The sequence below is a fragment of the Heteronotia binoei genome, chromosome 2, assembly GCF_032191835.1.
Source record: "Heteronotia binoei isolate CCM8104 ecotype False Entrance Well chromosome 2, APGP_CSIRO_Hbin_v1, whole genome shotgun sequence".
Lineage (NCBI taxonomy): Eukaryota > Metazoa > Chordata > Lepidosauria > Squamata > Gekkonidae > Heteronotia > Heteronotia binoei.
The window spans coordinates 121,885,484-121,906,109 of record NC_083224.1 but is presented as its reverse complement, the minus strand read 5'-3'; the positions used below and the strand labels follow the sequence as shown (position 1 = coordinate 121,906,109).

Sequence of the window (20,626 nt, the reverse complement as noted above, 5' to 3'; positions counted from 1 at the left end):
AGGGGCTCATGGTCTTCTTTGAGCTTGTACCATTCCATCCATTGTGCCTTCGAAACTGCAGTAACTGTTGCTTTCTTATATATATATATACCTAAGAAATTTTTAGCAGATAGCAATTGCAATAGTATGGTGGATCCTTGTCCTGCCACTCAAGTAAGCGAAATTAATTAATTTATTTACAAACATGTTTATATCACACCATTTCTTTTGGTTCAAGTTTGAAGTCTTTCTGCAGTCTAAAGAGTCTACTTCCAACACCATATCTCAAGAGGGCAACCAAGATGATTAGGGCTTTGGAGCACCTTCCCTATGAGGAAAGGATGAAGAGTCTGGGATTTTTCAGTTTATAAAAGAGATGACTGAGGGGGGCATGATAGAGTTTATAAAATTATACTGATGGGCAGTAGGTTCAGAACAGACAAATGGAAATACGACTCATCAAAGATTTCAGAAAGCAAAAGCAGCAAACCAATGAGTGCAAGCTAAGCACAGGCAACTTTCAGCCATGCACAGCTGGAACACAGCCCAGCCATTCAGCCCAGCTGATGAGACAAACCACCCTATAGCCAATAAAACATAGAAAGAAAAACAATTTAAAAGACCAACAAGCCTATAAAGGCTAGAAAGGACTGAAACAATTTAAGCCAAATAAGAACTGTTTAAAAGTGTTTAAAACCAAACCAAATAAAATGAACTTTGTGATCCAAAGCACAAACAGGAGGCTACCAAATGTTTTGTGGTTCAAAGCACGAACATGCTACCAAATAGAATAAGTAAAACATGAGATGGAAAAACTTGCCATTGGGAAAACTACAGCTATAGAAATGGAGGATGGTGCTCTGTCTGTATGTATGTCAGCTGTTCCCCCTTCTCACCCAAAAGCTAATTATACTACACTCAGTGTCTTTTATCAGTATGAATGCAGAAAAAAAAATCATTGAAATAAAAGGAAAGACACTTGAGCGTGCCAAAAGAGCTGCCTTGAAACCAAAACAAAGCAAAACCCAAACCAGCAAGTCCAAGAAAAAATAATAGATGATAAAAGCAAAAAAAAACCCCACGCCTTTTCACAGAGTGCAACAGAGCACCACCACCCAGGCAGCCAGAACTGGAAGCCTTCTACTTTACATAGACAGTGATTAAAATGTGAATTTGCTGCCAGAGGATGTAGTGATGGCCATAGGAATAAATAGCTTTAAAGGAGGATTAGATAGATTCATGGAGGATGAGTGTCAACGGCAACTAGCCATGGTAACTGATGGGAACCTCTATTTTCAGAGGCACTAAATCTCTGAATCCCAGAGGCAGGAGGCAACACCAAGCGAAGACCTCAACCTTTATGCCTTGTTGTTGGCTGTTCAGAGGAACTGGCTAGCTACTGTGTGAGACAGCATGCTGAACTACATGGACCACTGGTCTGATTCAGTAGGGGTTTCTTATGTTCTTAACTTAAGTGGCTCTTCCATTGGAGGAAGAGCCACTCAAGTGGGAGGAAGGCTGCTTGGAGGACGGTTAGATCCACCCCAGTGTATAAATCTCTACAGGAAAGTGAGAGATTATTGGGGGAATAATTTACAAGGAAGATGATCAGGACCAAGCCTGCTTTATAAACTAGGTAGATCTGTTATGAATCTAACTGACAAATTTATTTGGAAGTTTTTAGTACAATGCATTCCTCATATAATGGCTGTGTTGCTGCAAATGCTTTTTCCTGGTCTGAAATGATTCAAACAACAGTATATGCTGCTACAGTTTGTAAAAATGGCGATCAGCTTCTAATTTTTGAAAATGTATTAACAGGAAGCAAATAAGGTATAAATGGAGTGCAGCAAAGCATCAGTGGGATGTCTTTATTCTTGAGATATACATTTCCATTGCAAGTGGTGAATTTCAGAAATTTACTCTCATAGCACCACCCTGTGTTCAGATTGTGAAGCAGAGCATTGAGCAGCTTATCTTCATTGTAGTCAATATGAACAGAATGTTGGCTTTTTTCTCTGGAATGCATGTTTCATTTCTTGAACTGTGTTTCTCAGGCATACATTGAGGATTTAATCATTTAACTTTAAAGAATGACTTTTAGGCACCATGATGAAAAAGAAAGGAAAGAGAGAATAGATACAAATCACTTGTCCTGGCATCTGTTACGAAGAGAGAATAGATACAAATCACTTGTGCTGGCATCCAAAGAGCTCCTTTAGTCATACTTAAGAATTTGGGCATGCTCAGTTGGATGATTGGCATTGTTCTTTGAACAGTAGATTTCCATTCCACATCACCAGACTGCTTTTTGAACATCCTCTATTTCAAAAGTGTTTTACTCTCTGGGTGTGAAGAGGTTACTTTTGAGAAATGCCCCCATATAAATGTACATAAGCATCTGTGAACACCTTTGTTTGCTTGTTTTTTAGCTTTAAATAATGTGGATATTTACTATTCTCCCTAATTGTACCATATTTATGCAAAATATATTCTTGGGATGACACCTATGAACGTTCACCTGATGAAAAATCTTTATCGTAGAATATAGACTTTGGTTTTGCTTAATTATTTAAAGGTTTTTTTTTCATTCGTTTTACTTTTAACAGATCAAGGGCAGAGATAGAACATGAGGCACTTATTGATGGCAACCTGGCAACTGAAGCAAACCTAATTATTTTGGATACTTTAGAAATAATTGTCCAGGTGAGGAAGATGGCAAACATGTTACAGATGATCTTGCAAGATTGCTAATGGGTTGAATTGTGTTATGCTTCTACTCTGAGTGGATATTATTGGCAATGTTCTCTGTGTACATTCGTTGCATATGTATTCTGAACTAGGGTGTCTGACCTAAAAAATAAAGCAAACCAGCCAGTCAGAAAGATAAAATCCCTGCAGCGCACTCCTAAGCAGAGTAATAGCCTTTTAAGTTTATTGATGATCGAGGGCTTAAAAGGGTTTAACTTTGCTTACAGTTGCACTGCTTATAATTTTTTATAAAATATATGTATCCAGAACTTCTTTCTTCTTTGACCTTTTTCTTATCCTATTAGCTTTTTAATTTTTAACTTCTTGATAATGTAAATATACCTGTGTTTAGAAGAACTGCTGTTATCCACACAGCACTTACGGATAATGAAAGGCTTATAAACCTGATAAATAAATAAGCTGTCAGATATGTGATCCAATAACATTTAATGCCACAAGCTTCAAATGTAGATCTTCAATTTGCTGTCTCCTTGGGCATACAAACCTCATTCTGCTCTCATAATAGTCTCGCAGTAACTACACAAATCAGTTTTGGGACAAGGTTTCATTTATGTCATTTCAAAAAATGGCTGCCTCTGTCAGAGGCATTTGATAGTACCCTGCAGAAGATGGAGGCATGCACTTGGTAAGAAATTTTCAAACATTATGCCTGCCTTGTCAGGGGTTGCTGCAGCAAGGGTTCTTCAGGGTCCTTGAGGGGCCACAGTGTTTAAAACAGCTCTCATTGGTCATATGATGGAAAAAGAGGCAACTTGGAGTTTCTTTCTTACTACCTGCCTATTATGCCATCTATAGAGTTTTGGCTTTGAGGCAATGCCAGACGTCTTGCTCCTATAATGCCCTCCATCTGTCACTTTCCCTTTTTTTCCCTCTCAGGCTTAGAAAGTTCCCTAATACAAAGCACAGCACAGCCTCTTTTCCCAGTAACCACCACAGCTACAGTCAGTTTCATTATCAAATGATCTTGGTATATCTTTTAAGCAGGGCTGGTGCATAGGAGTAGGCCAGGTAGGTAGCCACCTAGGGCACCACCTGGCCTACAGTGGTGCTACTGGGGGCCCATCCCCCTGCCCTGCCACTCTTGCAGACCTGGGAGGGTGATAGCCGTGGGGCGATGAGGTGGCATGTGCACTCCTTGGAGCCTGCCAAAGGTGAGCTCTGAAGCACACATAGGCCACCACAACACCCTGCCCTCACATTCCACGGTCCACAAGGGCAGGGGCGGGGCCTAGGGTGCTTGGAACTCTGGCAGCAGCCCTGCTTTTAAGGCCCATTCTTCCCTTGCTAGCCTAATTTAGAAATACTGCCTTGGTGGGGAGGGCGGGATATAAATAAAAATGTATTATTATTATTTTTATTATTAATTCCATTGGAAACTACTTCTGCTTTTGACAATGCAAAGGTTACTTTCTCTTGTCCCCTATTGTCTTTGGTTGCAGACAGTCTCTGTGACTGAATCTAAGGAAAGTATTCTTGGTGGAGTGCTGAAGGCTCTTTTGCATAGTATGGCTTGTAATCAGAGTGCACTTTATCTGCAACATTGCTTTGCCACTCAGCGAGCTTTAGTCTCAAAGGTGAGTGTTCTTGGTGTGATGGGGGGAATATAGAGACTGTACACTACGGTCCAAAGCAGAATACATCCTTCTACATCCATTGGTATCAATGGCCTTGGAAGGCTGTAACTCTATTTAGGATTGCATTGGTGGATTTTGTTTGATCTTTGAGTAGTGTATCATCTAAGTAAAATGCTATCTCATTTTATATAAAATTTTATTTCAGTTTTAACCCACCTAACTTTGTGAATTGAGAAGAGATGTGCTTCCCATAATTGTGGCTGGGGCAGGGGAAACATCAGTGGACCCGGGGCAGGTGAAAGTAGAAGTAATTGTAGTGTAAATAATGTAATTTCAGTTTAACATTTGGCATGCTCTTTTAGGCCCAGCTGTCTCTGTTTAATGTCTCTTGTTCTGCCAATATAGTTCCCAGAACTGCTTTTTGAAGAGGAGACCGAGCAGTGTGCTGATTTATGCCTTCGACTTCTTCGCCATTGTAGCAGTAGCATTAGCACCATACGCTCACATGCCAGTGCCTCTCTGTACCTCCTTATGAGGCAAAACTTCGAGATTGGGAATGTGAGTATATCGCTACAGATTCATATCCAAATAGCAGTGTCTGTGTCACACATTGAATCTTGGGAGGAGAGAACTATTCCAAATTCAGCTAGTTGCACAATAACCATAGACTTACGTGTTGTACCAGTATTCAAAAAGTGTATGTCTAGACATACTTAAAAGTAAAATACCGTATTTTTCGCTCCATAAGACGCACCTGAGCATAAGACGCACCTAGCTTTTAGAGCCGTTTGTGTGAATTTAGAGGCATTTGTGTGAATTTTTTGCAGTATTCGCTCCTTAAGACGCACACACTTTTCCCTCCACTTTTTTGGGGGGGAAAAGTGAGTCTTATGGTGCAAAAAATACTGTAATCTGGGGTTAAGCAACCCAGTCATAAACTATCTATATAGTTTATATATGAATGAAGATTTTTTTCAAAACTGGTTTAAAACATAAGTTCAGCTGGCCAAACCTCTTCAGTAAGGAATGACTTCCTACAAGTCTGTTGTATTTACTGATTTGGGAATATAATATTCATTGACTTGGTTTTGTAAAGAACAATTCTAAAATGATGGCAGCATTGCCTCCAATCTTCTGTTTCAGAACTTTGCCAGAGTGAAAATGCAAGTGACCATGTCACTGTCATCCCTAGTGGGAACATCTCAGAATTTTAATGAGGAATTTCTGAGGCGTTCTCTGAAGACTATTTTGACCTATTCTGAAGAGGATCTTGAATTAAGAGAGACAACATTTCCTGATCAGGTTAGGAAGAATTCTGTCTATTATGGAAAATTATGAAATTATTAAAATTATGACTGTTTGGCATAAAAATTATGGCATAAAAATTAGTGTTCTTTTTCCTGCTTTTGTGATCATTATGAGACTAGTGATTTATAATATTGGAATAATTTTCAGTTTGAAAAAATAAGTCAGACTTCTTAAAAAGCAATTCATCCAGTCAAATAATATAATCAAACTTTTCTGAATGAATATAGAAAACAAATTGACAAATGCTTATCTTGCTTGGTGGACTTCATTTGCAAAGGACATGATAAAAAGATTATTCTCATTTGGATTTTTACTAGAGAAATGCAAAATAATTGACAAATGCTTGTTTTGCACTACATTTCAGGTCCAGGATCTTGTTTTCAATCTCCATATGATCCTGTCTGATACAGTTAAAATGAAAGAACATCAGGAAGATCCAGAGATGCTGATTGACTTGATGTACAGGTTGGGGTTTTATTTAACTTGCTACCTTCAGGGAAAGTGTAAGAAATTAAACATGTATTGATGTGAGACTTCCTTCTTCTTTGGAGATAGATCCAGATGGGGAGCCATGTTTGTCTGTAGCAGCAGAAAAGAGTGAGAGTCCAATAGCACCTTAAAGACAGATAATATTTGTGGCAAGGTATGAGCTTTCTTGAGTCACTGCTCACTTCTTCAGATACAGGGATCTGAAAATGTCTGAAGAAGTAATCAGTGATTCATGAAACTCATACTCTATCCCAATTTTTTAATCTTTAAGGTGCTACTGGACTCCTACTCTTTTGTATTCTTTATTCTTTTTTAAACTAGAATTGCAAAGGGTTACCAGAATTCTCCCGATCTCCGACTCACCTGGCTGCAGAACATGGCTGGAAAGCACTCGGAAAGGAGCAACCATGCAGAATCTGCTCAATGTTTAGTCCACTCTGCTGCTCTTGTTGCTGAATACTTAAGCATGCTTGAGGATCGAAAATATCTTCCTGTTGGATGTGTTACATTTCAGGTAGTACTTTTTATTTATCAAACAGAGTAACGGATTTTGTTTGGCCTTTCTATAAAGCTTCAGTGTAAGCTTCCAAGAACCATAAAGTCATCCATATTAGGAGAGCCATCTGCAAGAACTGCTATTTAATTTATGAAAGATATTGCTTCAGTTGGGGCATAGGAACAATACATTTCAAGCACGTTAACTGAGAGTTATTTCTTTTATTGATTCCAGTAGTATACAAATTAGTTTGTAATTTTATTCATAACAAACTTTCAGGGTAGGGTAACCTCAGATTGCTTGTAGTTGATGGGGTTTTAGCACAGTGTTCTCTTCAAAAGAAATATTTTATAGATAGGTGATGTAAATGTTAAAATGTCTACATTAAATGACAGTATCTTTGTTTATTAATCTATCTTTTCATTAAATAATAACATACAGCAATATATTTAGGACAGGACCTCCCACATTTTAAATTATTGTATAGTCAAAAAAAATGTGTTGGTAGTTACTCTGATTTGATTTATTTGATTAAATGCTGGTAAGACCAAGGGTAGCACCTGCACTTAACCCAAACAACTACTCAGTGTCTCAGTATTGCCAAAAGGTGCCAGTGTTACAGTTGTTAACAAACAGTGGAGTCTTGTGACTTTTCCACTGAGCATTCTGCTGTGCTCATTCCAGCTACAGTGCAGAGAGTCCCATGCTGCAGCAAATTTAGCTGTCAGAATATGTGCCCTGTTGCCATGGCATCAGCAGCAGAGCTTGGTCCCAACTCTTCACAACATGTGTGGGGTCCACTTAAAATCCATTGCCAGAAGTGCAAGAAAATTGTAGAACTAGTTCTAACAGGAAATATGGCATGTGAGAACTTTCAGATGAGTGGACCTTGGGAATTATAATAATAATTCTTCTGTCATGGTGGCAAATCTGACCATCCTGATTGGTTGGGGCTTGGTGGGACTGTGGGTTATCAGCCTTTGGCCTGTCAAAAGATCAATCAAGAGTTCTTGCGTGCCATCGATTGAGTCCACTCCTCTCTCCTGCCTGAGTGGCTGTTGCTAGCCAGCAAAGCTGATTATGTCAGTAAAAGTTCTGGCAGTTACTGCAGGAACACACTATTGGCCCATCACATGTCGGTCACCTAGCCTGCCATAGGCTGACTCTCCTGCTTCCGCCTACTGCAGGCCCAGGAATGTTCAACACACTGCCAAAAGCAGTCTTACCTCAGAGACAGCCACATCTCCAAGTCTTCCCTGTGTTCTCTTTATCAACCGGCCTCAGAAAGGGCTGCAGAGCTACTGCAGCCTCACAAAAGGCCTCCCAGCACACACAGCCTTCAAGGGCCACAGAAATAGCCAGGGAGGCCAGATCCCACTGGGAATGTTTCCTTAGAGCCTATGGCTGCCCCCTGGGAAGTGCTAGCCAGAGGCTGTTGCTAGGCAGCCCAGGCTGCTTTTATCAGGAAAGAGAGAGGCCTCCGGGGAATATAATGCCCATACAGTCCACCCTCCAAATCAGTTATTTTCTCCAGGATGGGGAGAGAGATCTATTTCCTGGTGTCCAGATGGTAGAGATCAGCTTCCTTTGAGGTGTGTGTGGGAGGAAGTGAATGCCTTCATTTGATTGGATGGGAAGACAGCAAGGGTGGGGGGGCAATCACCCAGAGGCCTTTAGTGATACCTTTCCAGGTTCGTGAGAAATCCCTGGAAGATTCTGTGGTGAAGTTTGAGGAGGGCATACAAGTTACGGCTTCAGGGTGGGGTCTGCCAGACCCAGGTTCGTGCTGTGGAAGATGACTGGGTGATTTTGGACCAGTCACAGACTTCCAGCCTAACCTGCCTCATAGGGTTGTTTTTCAGAGCAAAGGGGGGAGAATAGAATGATGTAAGTCCCCCCCCCCTCCCGTGGAGAAATTCTGTCCTCTGTCCTTTTCCTAGGTAGAGGCTGCAGGGAGGAAGAAGGAGATGGAAAGCTGAAGTCAGAGGGACAGATAAAGGGAAGGAGATAGGGTTACCAACTCCAGGTTAGGAAATACCTGGAGAGGGTGGGGTTTGAGGAGGGGTGAGACCTCAGACAGGTACAGTGCCATTTCCTTTTGGGGGACCCCTGTTGCCAATCTTCAAGTGAGGACTGGAGATCACTCAGAATTACAACTACCGGTACTCTCCAGATGGCAGATATCAGTTTCCCTTGAGGTGGGGTGGGAGTGAATGCCTTCACTTGGATGGGTGGGAAGACAGCAAGGGTGGGATGCACTCACCCAGAGCCTCCTTCTAGAGCCCATTGTATTTTTCTTCACAACAGGCCTTACTCCTAGAATAATATAATACTGATAGTGAACACAGGTTGTAACCTATTTGGGAGGGGGATCCCTTCTTCCTCTTAGCCATGACTTCTCTCCCCACTATCTGCTGCTTTTAGGGATCCCACCCCAGCTCCATCCCCATTGTCTCTGCTGCTGGCAAGCCTGACACAGCTTTGAGTCCTCCCACTGCTTCTGTTCCTTGCAAATCCAGCATTGTCCTGCTGCCAGACCCGCCACATCTTCTGCTTCCCCCCAGTTGCTTCTAGTGCCAACAAGCCCAACATGGTTCAAGCTCTTTGCAGTGAACCTGGCATGGCATCCAGCCTCTGCTGCTGGGCTGCCATATCTTTCCACCCCTGGTGGTCTACATTGCCAGCAAGCCCACCATAGTCCAGATGCCACTAGGGATGTGCAAAAAAAAAATTTCAGAATTACACCGATTCGGAAGTATACGGAGGAAAAAAATGCGGAATCCCGTATACTACTGAATACCGTATTCGGAATAGCCGCATATACGGTAGATGCACGGCTATTTCCTAATATACGACCCCATTATACCCTATGGGCCATTGAAATCAATGGCAAATAGGGTATATTTGAAGCCGCCTGGAGGGGAGGGGGTTTGAGGGAGAGCCCCCAAATTTGCAGGGGAAACTCCTCTACAAACCCCCCAAGTCCCCAAAAGATTGGGCGAGGGGATCCCATTCCAGGGCCACCCAAAGAGGGTGCCCCTATTCCACCATTATACCCTATGGGCCATTGAAATCAATGGCAACATAGGGGCTACTGGGGGGGCAAGGGGTTTGAGGGAGAGCCCCAAAAACTGCAGGGGACTCTCCCCTACAAAATCCCCAAGTCCCAAAAAGATTGGGCCAGGGGGTCCCTGTCTTTGGGCTCCCCGAAAGGACCATTGCCAACAATGATGGGGAAAGCCCAATTAGCCACTTCCTCCACTACAGTTGCTGTGGGGAAAGTAGCTCTGGCCAGAGAGGGGTTTGAGGGAGAGGCCCCAAATCTGCAGGGCAGCTTCAGGGGATTCCCCAGCATGAAAGCCCTCGGGCCCAAAAAGACTGCATCCATCTGTGGGCACCCCAAAAGGAACACTGCTCCCAATGGTGAGAAAAAAAACAATTAGAGCCACTTCCTCACTGTAATTGTCGTGGGAAAAGTGGCTCTGGGGAACAGGAGGTTTTGAGGAGAGCCCCCCAAACTGCTGTGCAGCTTCAGGGCACTATCCCACACAAAACCCACAAGGCCAAAAAAAAAAATTGGACCAGAGGGTCCAATTCCTGGGGCACCCAAACCAAACCTAACTTCACACCACAGAATCTCTATAGGACCCAAATGCACCACATCCCTCTATCTACTCTATGAACCCTGCAGTGCAGGCCTGGAACCAATATAAACCCAGTTGCCAACATCACTGCCACACAAAACATAATCTGCTCAAGGCTGCAGCAAACCCAGATGCCAGCTCTCCAGCCCTGCCCCAAACAACACGGGGAGAGCTGGCCAACCACAAGAAGCATGCTGGCTCTGCATCTCTCACCCAGGTGCCAGCTTCCCTGCCACAGAACACACAATCTACAGATGCCAGCTCTCCAGCCCTGCTCCAAAGAACGTGAGGAGAGCTGGCCAAGCACAACAAGCATGCTGGTTCTGGGTCTCTCACCCAGATGCCAGCTTCCCTGCCATAGAACACACAATCTTCAGATGCCACCTCTCCAGCCCTGCCCCAAACAACGTGGGGAGAGCTGGCCAAGCACAAAAAGCATGCTGGTTCTGGGTCTCTCACCCAGATGCCAGCTTCCCTGCCACAGAACACACAATCTACAGATGCCAGCTCTCCAGCCCTTCCCCAAACAACGTGGTGAGGGCTGGCCAAGCACAAGCATGCTGGTTCTGGGTCTCTCACCCAGATGCCAGCTTCTCTGCCTCAGAACACACAATCTACAGATGCCAGCTCTCCAGCCCTGCCCCAAACAACGCGAGGCGAGCTGTCCAAGCACAAGCATGCTGGTTCTGGGTCTCTCATCCAGATGCCAGCTTCCCTGCCACAGAACACACAATCTACAGATGCCAGCTCTCCAGCCCTGCCCCAAACAACACAACTCTCAAACAAGAGAAGCGGTGGACCACACCTAGCTCCACATCATTCTGTGTCTGACACAAAGCAAGAAGCATTTAGACTTACCTTGAGTGATGGATGGTTGGCTGGTCCAGGCTCTTTTGCGTTACCCAGGGTGTACCACAAGGAGGCAAGCCAGAGTTGCACCCCAAATGAGGAAGATCACTGGGAGGCCCTCAGATTGTGAGAGGAAGGGAACCATTCCTTCTCTCTCAGCTCAGCAGCAACACACCAGCTATCACTGTCCCATTAGAGGGACCTCAGCATTGGTATGGCTGCTGGCTGCCTGTCATCATCACTGGCACCTCCCTCTTTCTTCCTCCTGCCCCTGAAAAAAAAAACTGGGTTATCCTGGCTGGGCCTGTGACTGCTGTCAGTTACAGTTGAGGGCTGCAATGGCCCTTTCAGTATTATTAGGCATGTGTGGATGGGGAAATTTGGATTGCTTTTCAGATTTTAAACCAGCATTCACTTTTGGTTTGGGGATGGATGAGGGATGGAGGGGTGCACTGCCAATCAATTTGTGAGTGAGTTTTTGGGCTGTCTTTGGACTCTAGTCTATGTTTAGTGGGAGAGCATTTTACAACCACCTTCCAAGCGCGGGCCAAGAGAGGATGCAGGCACAAGTAGGTGCTCACTTCATTCACTCTCATAGTCTATGTTCGGGGAGCCGAACAGAGGCAAGTTGACCTTCAGGAAAACCAACTGTTCAACTTTCCAGGGTTGCAGGCAATTGTGATGTGGGCAGACAATGTCGCCCATATGCGAAAAGACGCGCTGGCTCTGCACGCTTGTCGGTGGGCATGAGAGGAACACATTGGCCATGGAGGAGAGGGCCAGCCAGACCTCCTCCTTCGTGACCCAGTAGTCCAAAGGAGGCGCTTCCTGTGGCTCGAGGGGCTCAAAAAGATAGTCCCTCACCATCGCAGCACCCGTCTTCGCTCTCGGTGCCCTACCGCTCCTAGAGGGGCCAACAACCCGCCCGATGAGTGTCACCTCAGCACTCTTCATGGCGTGAGTCTGATGGGAAACACTGCCTAGCTGCGGAGGTTGGGGATGAACAACAGCAGTGGAAGTGGCAGATGAGCTGCTTCCACCCCACTCCTCCTCAACTATCGGCAGTGGGCCCGCACTGACTCTGGAACGCTCGACCTTCTGGGAGAGCTCGTCTCGCCAGTGATCGAGCTTGTTGGCCCGCTCGGCGGCTGTGCCCTTAAGGCACGGGTCTAACATGGTCGCCATCATGTAGACCTTATCCTGGGTGAAAGTCTGAAAGTGGGTCTCAAGCCGTTCCTGCAGCCTAACAACCAGGGCGCGCACCACTGGAAGAACGTCTGCACGGCCTTGAGCTAGCACTAGAAACGAGGCCAGGTCCTCACGGGCCATCTGGACCATGGGGACGACCAGTGCGATGCTCGCCGTGTCAGACGAGAGCATTTCTGTGTAGGTCTTGAAGGGCCCAAGAACCTCCACAGTCTGAGAAATGACCACCCAATCCTCTTGGGTGAGACAGTTCTTATCCTGAAAGACCCTCGTCTCAGAGACAAAGGCATCCAGGGCTGCTTTCTGCTCCACCATGCGCTCCAGCATGGCACAGGTGGAGTTCCAGCATGTGCTGACGTCACCGATCAGGCGGTGCCCTGGCACACCTGTTAGTGTCTGTTTCTCACGCATCCGATATGAGTCCGTATTGCTGCGTGAGAAGTGACCCGTGATGTGCCGACATTTCTGGAGCAGAAGTTGGTACTCATGGGTCGCGGCTAGATACAGACGATCCTGGTTTTTTGTCTGTCCCAATACGTCCTTAACCACGATGTGGAGAAGGTGGGCCACGCAAGGAAGGCATCTTAGGCCCTGACGCTGGACAGCCACCTTGATGTTGGAGCCACCATCAGTCACCACGAAGCCCGGGGCGACGTCCCTGCCTACCCAGCCATCTAACTTTTGTGAGAGGATGGCTCTGAGAGTGTCTGCTGTGTGCGGCTCGTCGACTGCTTCGGCATGCAGCAAGGCCCAGCGATAGCCGGCCCTGCAACCCTGACCCTGCCTGTTGCTACGGCCGCCCCCACCCTGCAGCTGGGTTGCCACCAATGTGCAGTCATGGAGAGATACCCCTCGAACGTATGTTGGGAGCTCCAGATATCTGAGGTGAATTGAACAGTCCCCCCGGCAGCACGGGGCAAATGCTCTTTCACCACAGATCTGGTCGCCCTGAAAACTACTGGCACAATGGTCCTGCTAAGGGTGGTTCTAGCAGGAACTTTGTACCAGGGCGCCAGGTACTCGAGCAACCCTAGCACCCCAGGATTCTCGACCACTGAAAATGGAAGCCCATGGGCGATCGACCTGGCAAGGTTCCAGGCGATCACCCTCCTGCCGTGCCTGATTCCCCCTCTTGGCACAGAGGTGCCAACCCTACCAACATCTCAGGCAGAGATGCCTGGCGTCCCTGTTCTCTCACGGAACGCTCCTGGAGAGTGGAGGTAGTCGCGATGGGACGGACCTTCTGGCTGGGTGGTGTTGTTGGCCGCTTTGGCAACACAGCACCAGCCTGCCTCTCCCCCTTAAGAAGCACCCCCGGGTGGTGCTTCCGCAAATGATTCCGCATCCCCTCCGTAGACAGGTGGGCAGGGTCCTGCCCACGACTGATCCCGGCCCTGCACAGCTTGCACTGCGCATAGCGTGGATCTTCCATAACTTGGAAATGCTTCCATACTTTGGAGGTGAACGGATGCCCAAACTGACTGGCAGCTTGGGTGTCCAGAGCCACCTCCTTTGAGGTGCTTGGGGCAGACACATTGTGTCTCGGGGTGGCAGGAGGGGCTGGCCACTGGGGGGAAGTGGGCGAAGATGGAGGCACCACGTCTGTCTCCATCTCTTCCCCCTCCACTCCATGCAGCCTCCCCTCCTGGACATCCCCTGAAGGACTGCTGGTGCCCGAAAGAACCGAAGAAGGGGGCTGGTCCTCCTCAAACAGCTTCTTCTCCAGCTCCTGCACGACACTGCACCCTCCTTGGGGTGATCATTTTGGACAGAAAACTGTTCCCAAAGCTCATCTCCAAGGAGGGCTGCTCTTGCTGCCCCTCCTCCGGCTGCTGAGGCCGAGCGACATCAGCTGGAGGAGAGACTGCCCGAGCAGCAGACCCCTACGCAGTGCCAGCACCTAATGGCACCTCTGCTGGGGGGGCCTTCTTCATCACACTCCGGCCAGAGGTTGGAATGCTGGTAGGCGGCTGTGGAGTGGCCCCACACACAGGTGGGGGGGAGACCTGGGCCCTCCCCCCCTCCCCTCCACCCCTCTAGTCTTCTCGTTGGCCTTGCCCCCAGGGCCCCTCTTCTGTTGCCTGTCACTCATGTCACCCTTGGCCAGTCTCACACAACCTGAACTGAAAGTGGGTTTTTTTACAAACCTAACTCACTGCACTGTACCCTGAACCAACAGGTGCCCTGACTTCTTTTTAAGAACCCTCCCACCAAAACTTGTTTGTTTGTTTGTTTTTTTGGTCCCTAACCTGTCCCTCTTTGAGTTGGGGTAGTAGTAGTCTGGTACAGTTTAGGAGACTAGGTGACCCTGCCTCTACCTGGCTACAGTTTTTAAAAGGCTACCTTGAGATGAAGGCAATCCTTGTTATATCCTCCTAGTTAAACTTCTCCTAAACCTGATTTCCTTGCAAACTAGAAATCAGGTGTCCCCTATAACTTGAGAGAAGCTGTGGTTTACCCTATGGAAATCTAAAAATGTACCGGCTTTCAGTGGCTGAAAGCAAGATGCACTGCTGCAACCCTAGTCTTTTTAAAAGGGAGTCTGATGTGGCCTAGTAGTCACGCTGCCTTTTATGAGAAACCTAAAATCTTTTTAAATCACCCCTATCTGGCCTAGTTGAATTTTGAAAGAAGATAAAGCCCTAAACTGGATTAATTTTTTAAAAAATTTCAAAAAACACAATCCCTAAAAACACCCTTATTAGTGGGGCAGCCTATTTAGTGGCCCTAGCCAAACCGAGAGCACACTCAGACTCCAAAAATCACTCTATAAAAACATGAAAGTGACGCAGCCCACACAGCCCACACACACCCTCGCCAATCCCCACACCAACCAGAGGTAATTTAAAAAAATCAAAACAAAACCAGCACAATCAGAAAAGGCCAAGCAACTCAACTGTTAAAAAAGTGGCCTTTTCACCAATAAGAAACCTCAGGCCAAATCAGTCAACAACACCCCCCCCCTAAAACCAGAACCAGGAAAAGGGGGACAAAAGTGGCCTCTTAAACAATGAAATTTAGGCCAAACAGCACCCCCCTGAAGAACCAGAAGAGAAAAGCACAACAGCACAACACAGCAACAACAAATCAAACACAGAATACTTTTAAAACAGTAAAAAACTTAACTTTTAACAATACAGGAACTTTGGCAACCCCTCCCCCCCCCCAAAAAAAACCCCTTTACCCTAAGCCTAAGAAATCCAAGCCACCCAAATCAGGAGAAGTAAAAGGACACTGCACTTTTAAAAGTCCTCTCACTAAATTAAGATATGGGCAAATTGGCAAAAAAACCCCACCCCAGGCCCCCTCCCCAAGCAGAAACCCCTAACCCCAAATAAGCTACCCCACCACCACCCAAATCTGGATAAGTAAAGGGACTCTAATCTGAGTCTTAAAAAGTCCTTTCACCAATTAAAATAAAAACAAGAACCCCAAGACTGTCTTACCTTGTCTTCTCTACTCCAGGGAAGTCTGGTAAGGCTGAGTGAGAGAGCAGCAGGCAGCAGGTGAAGCCATGGGCTAGCCAGCAGCAGCACAATCTCTCACACCAACACACAGCAGCAATGGAATGGGAGTCCAACCAGGCAGACTTCTTTAAAAGGTTCTCTGGCCCTACAGAGAGCAGTTTCAAAAAATAGCACTGCTCTCTGATTGGCCAGACAACAGTGCTTACTTGGATACCCAAGTAAGCAAAAGATCAAAAGAACAACAATGTTGCTGATGGCTGGGACATCAGCTACACAACAGCCCTGCAAAGCATGCATTTGCAATGCATTTTGCAAATGCATGCTTTGGATTGGCTGCTGGGGCTCCTCTTCCCCCTCCCCCCCTCCCTGATCCCAGGGAGGCTATGGGAGAGGCGGGAAAAGGCTACCAAAGGCGGGAAAGGAAGCAAGCATCTCCCCTGAGGCTGCAGAAGCCCCTTTCCCGCCTTTTGCATTGAATTCCGTATACTTCCGAATGTCTATTTGGAAGTATATGGTGAGTCGTATTCGGCTGCTGCATAATCGCCCCCGATTCCATATACAGCCGAATCAGTGGTGATTCGGCGGCTTATTCGGTTCAGCCGAACCGAATGCACACCCCTAGCTGCCACCACTGCCTCTGCTCACAGCAAGCCCAGCACAGCTCTGGTCTCTGCTGCTGGACCCATCACATCTCCTATCCTCCATCACCTCCAGTGCTGGCAAACTTGGTGAAGCTACAGTGAGCCTGGCACAGCATCCAGCCTCTATTGCTTGGCCTGCTGCAGCTCCCATCACTGAGCCCATTACATTGAGGGTTGGATATAAATCTAACAAAATAAAAATAAAATAAAATAAATCAACTCCATTGTTGCAGCTGCTTCCAGAGGAGGGGTGGTAAGTATATTGTTCCTGCATATGCAGACAAAGAATGTGTTTTGGGGAGGATTTAAAAGTTTTCAGATTTTTCTGCAAACCTTGGGAGTCCCTCAGGTTTGCAGAACTATCTACTGAGTGCCTGTGAGTCCCTGATCCACAAATTTAGATATTTTGCAGATGGGGACCACATGTCATTATTAGATTATAGATTGTATTAGTAGACCCTAAGTACTGTTGTAGTATGAGAACATTCAGTCTCGCTACAACACTGTATTCTATCACAACAAATTATTCTACCAGGCTTTCACTTATCTAGAGACCACCATAATATAATTTTATTTTCACTGGGTCCCACTCTAGAAAAACACGTTATCCTGTGCCTGGTTGTAATTACATGAGCTGTCCCACTAAAGTAAAGTGTATCATATGTTGGTATAAATCATTAGAAGAAGATTTTAGCAAAATGAAATCAGCTTTCATTTCATAGAACTTTGCTTCATAAAGAGGCAAAGGAATATTTAAATTATGTTCAGTTGTCTCAGATTTTAACAATGCTTATGGTGGGGGGGAAATCACATCTGACTTTTGATTTCCTCAGAACATCTCCTCAAATGTTTTAGAAGAATCAGCGGTTTCTGATGATGTTGTATCACCAGATGAAGAAGGGATCTGTTCTGGGAAGTATTTTACTGAAGCCGGTCTGATTGGATTGCTGGAGCAAGCTGCAGCTTCCTTCTCAATGGTAGAAGAGTTTAATACCTGTGTTTATGTATTCATTTAAATTTATTTTAAAAATTCCTTGTGGATTTATAGTTCTGCATTAGGGCTGCCAACCCCCCCCCCCCTTTCATGGGAGCAGGAGATTCCCCTCCACTCTTATTGCCCCCCTGCTGTGGCAAGAGAAAGATGGCAAGAGAAAAATGCTACCCCCTTGTGACACTGGCTGCAGCGCCATGTCATTTCTGTTGAAAACTCAGAAGAGATATAGCTGTTGGAATTGCCAGAAACTCTTTGGTAAAATAGCACTTGGCCCCCAGCATTCCTGCTAACAGCCGTCCAGATGGTTGCCTGGGACTGCATGGCTACCCTATTCTACATACTAGAAAACACAAGCAGGGGAAAGGAAATACCATTCCTCCACTGTCCTCTTCACTACTCTGTCTCCACCTCCCTTCCATCATTGTTTCCTGTTTCCTCACCCTTCCCTCTGCTTCCCTGTTTGCTCCAGGTGCCACTTTTCTCCTCTTCCCATAGCCTTTGGTCCACTTCCTTCCTTATCCCTGCACTCTTGTTGATTATCAGCTGCTTCTATTATCTCTTCATAGTTCTCCTTCACAAATCCCCTCCTAGCCTCAACAGCCTTTGCCTGACACTCTGTCAGCCCCACAGCCTCTCCACTATCCCATCTTCAACTCCAAATTAGACTAAATAAAACACAAAATAGTTTAAATGTGTTGAGATCTTGCAGGACTAGCCATTTCGGATTGCCTAGGCCCGAGGGAAATGTTGCCTGGGTGTGTGTGTAAAGTGCAGACAAGTTGCATCTGACTTATGGCAACCATATTATAGGGTTTTCAAAGAAAGATGGTTTGCCATGGCCTGCCTCTGTGTAGCACCCCGATACCTTAATTGTGGAGGGGGCATGACTGTCACAGGGTTGCCAATCCCCAGGTGGGGGCAGGGGATCCCCCAGTTTGAAGACCCTCCCCCTGCTTCAGGGTCGTCAGAAAGCAGGGGGAGGAAAGGGAAATGTCTGTTGGGAACTCTATTATTCCCTATGGAGATTTATTCCCATAGAAAATCATGGAGAATTGATCTGCGGGTATCTGGGGCTCTGGGGGGGGCTGTTTTGGGGGGTAGAGGCACCAAATTTTCAGTATAGCATCTAGTGCTTCTCCCCAAAATACTCCCCAAGTTTCAAAAAGATTGGACCAGGGGGTCCAATTCTATGAGCCCCCCAAAAGGTGCCCCTATCCTTCATTATTTCCTATGAAAGGAAGGAATTGAAAAGGTGTGCCGTCCCTTTAAATGTGATGGCCAGAACTCCCTTTGGAGTTCAATTATGCTTGTCACAGCCTTGATCTTGGCTCCATCCCTAATGTCTCCTGGCTCCACCCCCAAAGTCCCCAGATATTTCTTGAATTGGACTTGGCAACCCTAGATTGTCATCATCTGTGCTCTGCTGAGACAGAGGCCTAGTGGGACTAGGGAGCCTGTGTCTCAGTAGAAAGAGACAGCCTACAATCCGCAGAATGCTTGGTGCTGGTTTCAGCCAATCAGCGTCCAAGTAGGCTCTGAGGAGAACTGTTTAAAAGCTCTCTCAAGAGACAGACTGTTCTTATTCTCCTGAGAGGTCAAGCAGGAAGGATGGCTGCTGTTCAGGAGGAGGACCCTCACTCTGAGGGAGAGAGTGAGCAGGCCAAAGCCTGGGGCCTAACAGACTAGGACGGTTAAGTTTAGTCATGTTAGGGGCTTTGTGTTTATTTTCCTTCACCCACGTTACTAGTTAATTTAAAGCACCTTATCTGTTCATTTACCCTTTATTGATTTCCTGTTTTAAATAAACCTTTTTGTTGTTCTTTGTTACTCTGCCTGGTCGACACGCCTATTTTCTTGGCCAGGGATCTGAAGGGCTTGGGAGGGGACTCTGGGCTTTCTCAAGGGAACCTAATTCAAGGGTGGCCACGTCAGGTGGCACCCCCATCTGGGTCATGACAATGACTTAGTTAATGTACAAGCAATAGAATTTTGCTCGTGCCACAGAATCCAGAAGGTGAGGAATTGGGAGGAGGCAAAATACAACCAAATGATCCTTTAGTCTTTTCCCAGTTGTCAGTAATTTGGAGGGAATTGCAATGTAGAATGAACATAAAAGTATGAAATGTTTTTTGAGCTGTGGATCTTTTACACACAGTTTTATTCTAAATTTGCATAGATGTTTCTTGTTGCTTTTGTACATCTGTGGAACTCTCCAGGCTAGTGAAAGCTTCTGTAATATTTAAAAATATTTCATTTCATTCCATGTGATGGAAGAAAAAAAACACATGTGCAGTGTTGGCACACCAGAACAGCAACTGCATAGGGCACATGACTTCCATCATGTTTGAACTGAAAGTTCAATGCCTTGCATACATGTGATAAAATATATATTTGTGCGAGCTTCATATGTGACTGCGTGTAAGCTGTTTTGAATGAAGGGAGTGGCTCAGTGGTAGAGCATCTGCTTGGCATGCAGAAGGTCCCAGGTTCAGTCCCCAGCACCTCCAGTTAAAAGGCTCAGAGAGAGGGTAATGTGAAAGCCCTGTGCCTGAGACCTTGCAGAGCTGCTGGCAAGTCTGAGTAGGCACTACTGAATTTGATGGACCAAAAGACTGATTCACTATAAGGCAGCTTCATAGGTTCGATAGAAAACACATGTATCATGTATTCATTCCACCTTGATGACAAAAGTATCCCAAACAAGTATTTTTCAATGCTATTATCATAACATTTTAATCACATACTGTACTCAGAATGCTTGCTGTATTTTTAAATTAATCATAAAATCTGACATGCATTTTTTTTTTAGGCTGGCATGTATGAAGCAGTCAACGAGGTTTACAAAATCCTTATTCCAATTCATGAAGCTAACAGAGATGCTAAGAAATTGTCTGCAATTCATGGTAAACTTCAGGATGCATTCAGCAAGATAGTTCATCAGGTAATAGTTTGGATTCCTACTGGCAGTTCCAGCAGCAAGTAAATTTTAAAAAGCATTTTTACAATTGCCCTGCCTTTGTTATGCCTACGTGTACCCTGACCCCTAGTCACAGTAGTTTTTCATATCACTTAACTACCATTATGTAAGGGATCCTGACTCTCAGGACAATAGCTTGAATCCAGGAACTCCCTCCTGCTGAGCTGGATCCAGTAAACCACCACTCCTTTCCACTAAGTCTGCCTCCAACAGAATATCTTCCTCTGATA

The 20,626-nt window shown here is 45.7% G+C and overlaps 1 protein-coding gene across 8 annotated transcripts in view; it reads left to right on the top strand.

Annotated features, from left to right (window-relative positions):
* DOCK7 (dedicator of cytokinesis 7) overlaps positions 1–20,626 on the top strand; it is a 256,466-nt gene that overhangs the window by 189,375 nt on the left and 46,465 nt on the right. For all 8 annotated transcript variants that reach the window (XM_060231922.1, XM_060231930.1, XM_060231929.1 and 5 more), the window contains 8 exons: positions 2,589–2,685; positions 4,191–4,325; positions 4,731–4,883; positions 5,469–5,627; positions 5,998–6,098; positions 6,444–6,636; positions 17,259–17,402; positions 20,229–20,360. In XM_060231922.1, the coding sequence (XP_060087905.1) occupies positions 2,589–2,685; positions 4,191–4,325; positions 4,731–4,883; positions 5,469–5,627; positions 5,998–6,098; positions 6,444–6,636; positions 17,259–17,402; positions 20,229–20,360 (1,114 nt within the window). The remainder of the gene's footprint in view (positions 1–2,588; positions 2,686–4,190; positions 4,326–4,730; positions 4,884–5,468; positions 5,628–5,997; positions 6,099–6,443; positions 6,637–17,258; positions 17,403–20,228; positions 20,361–20,626) is intronic.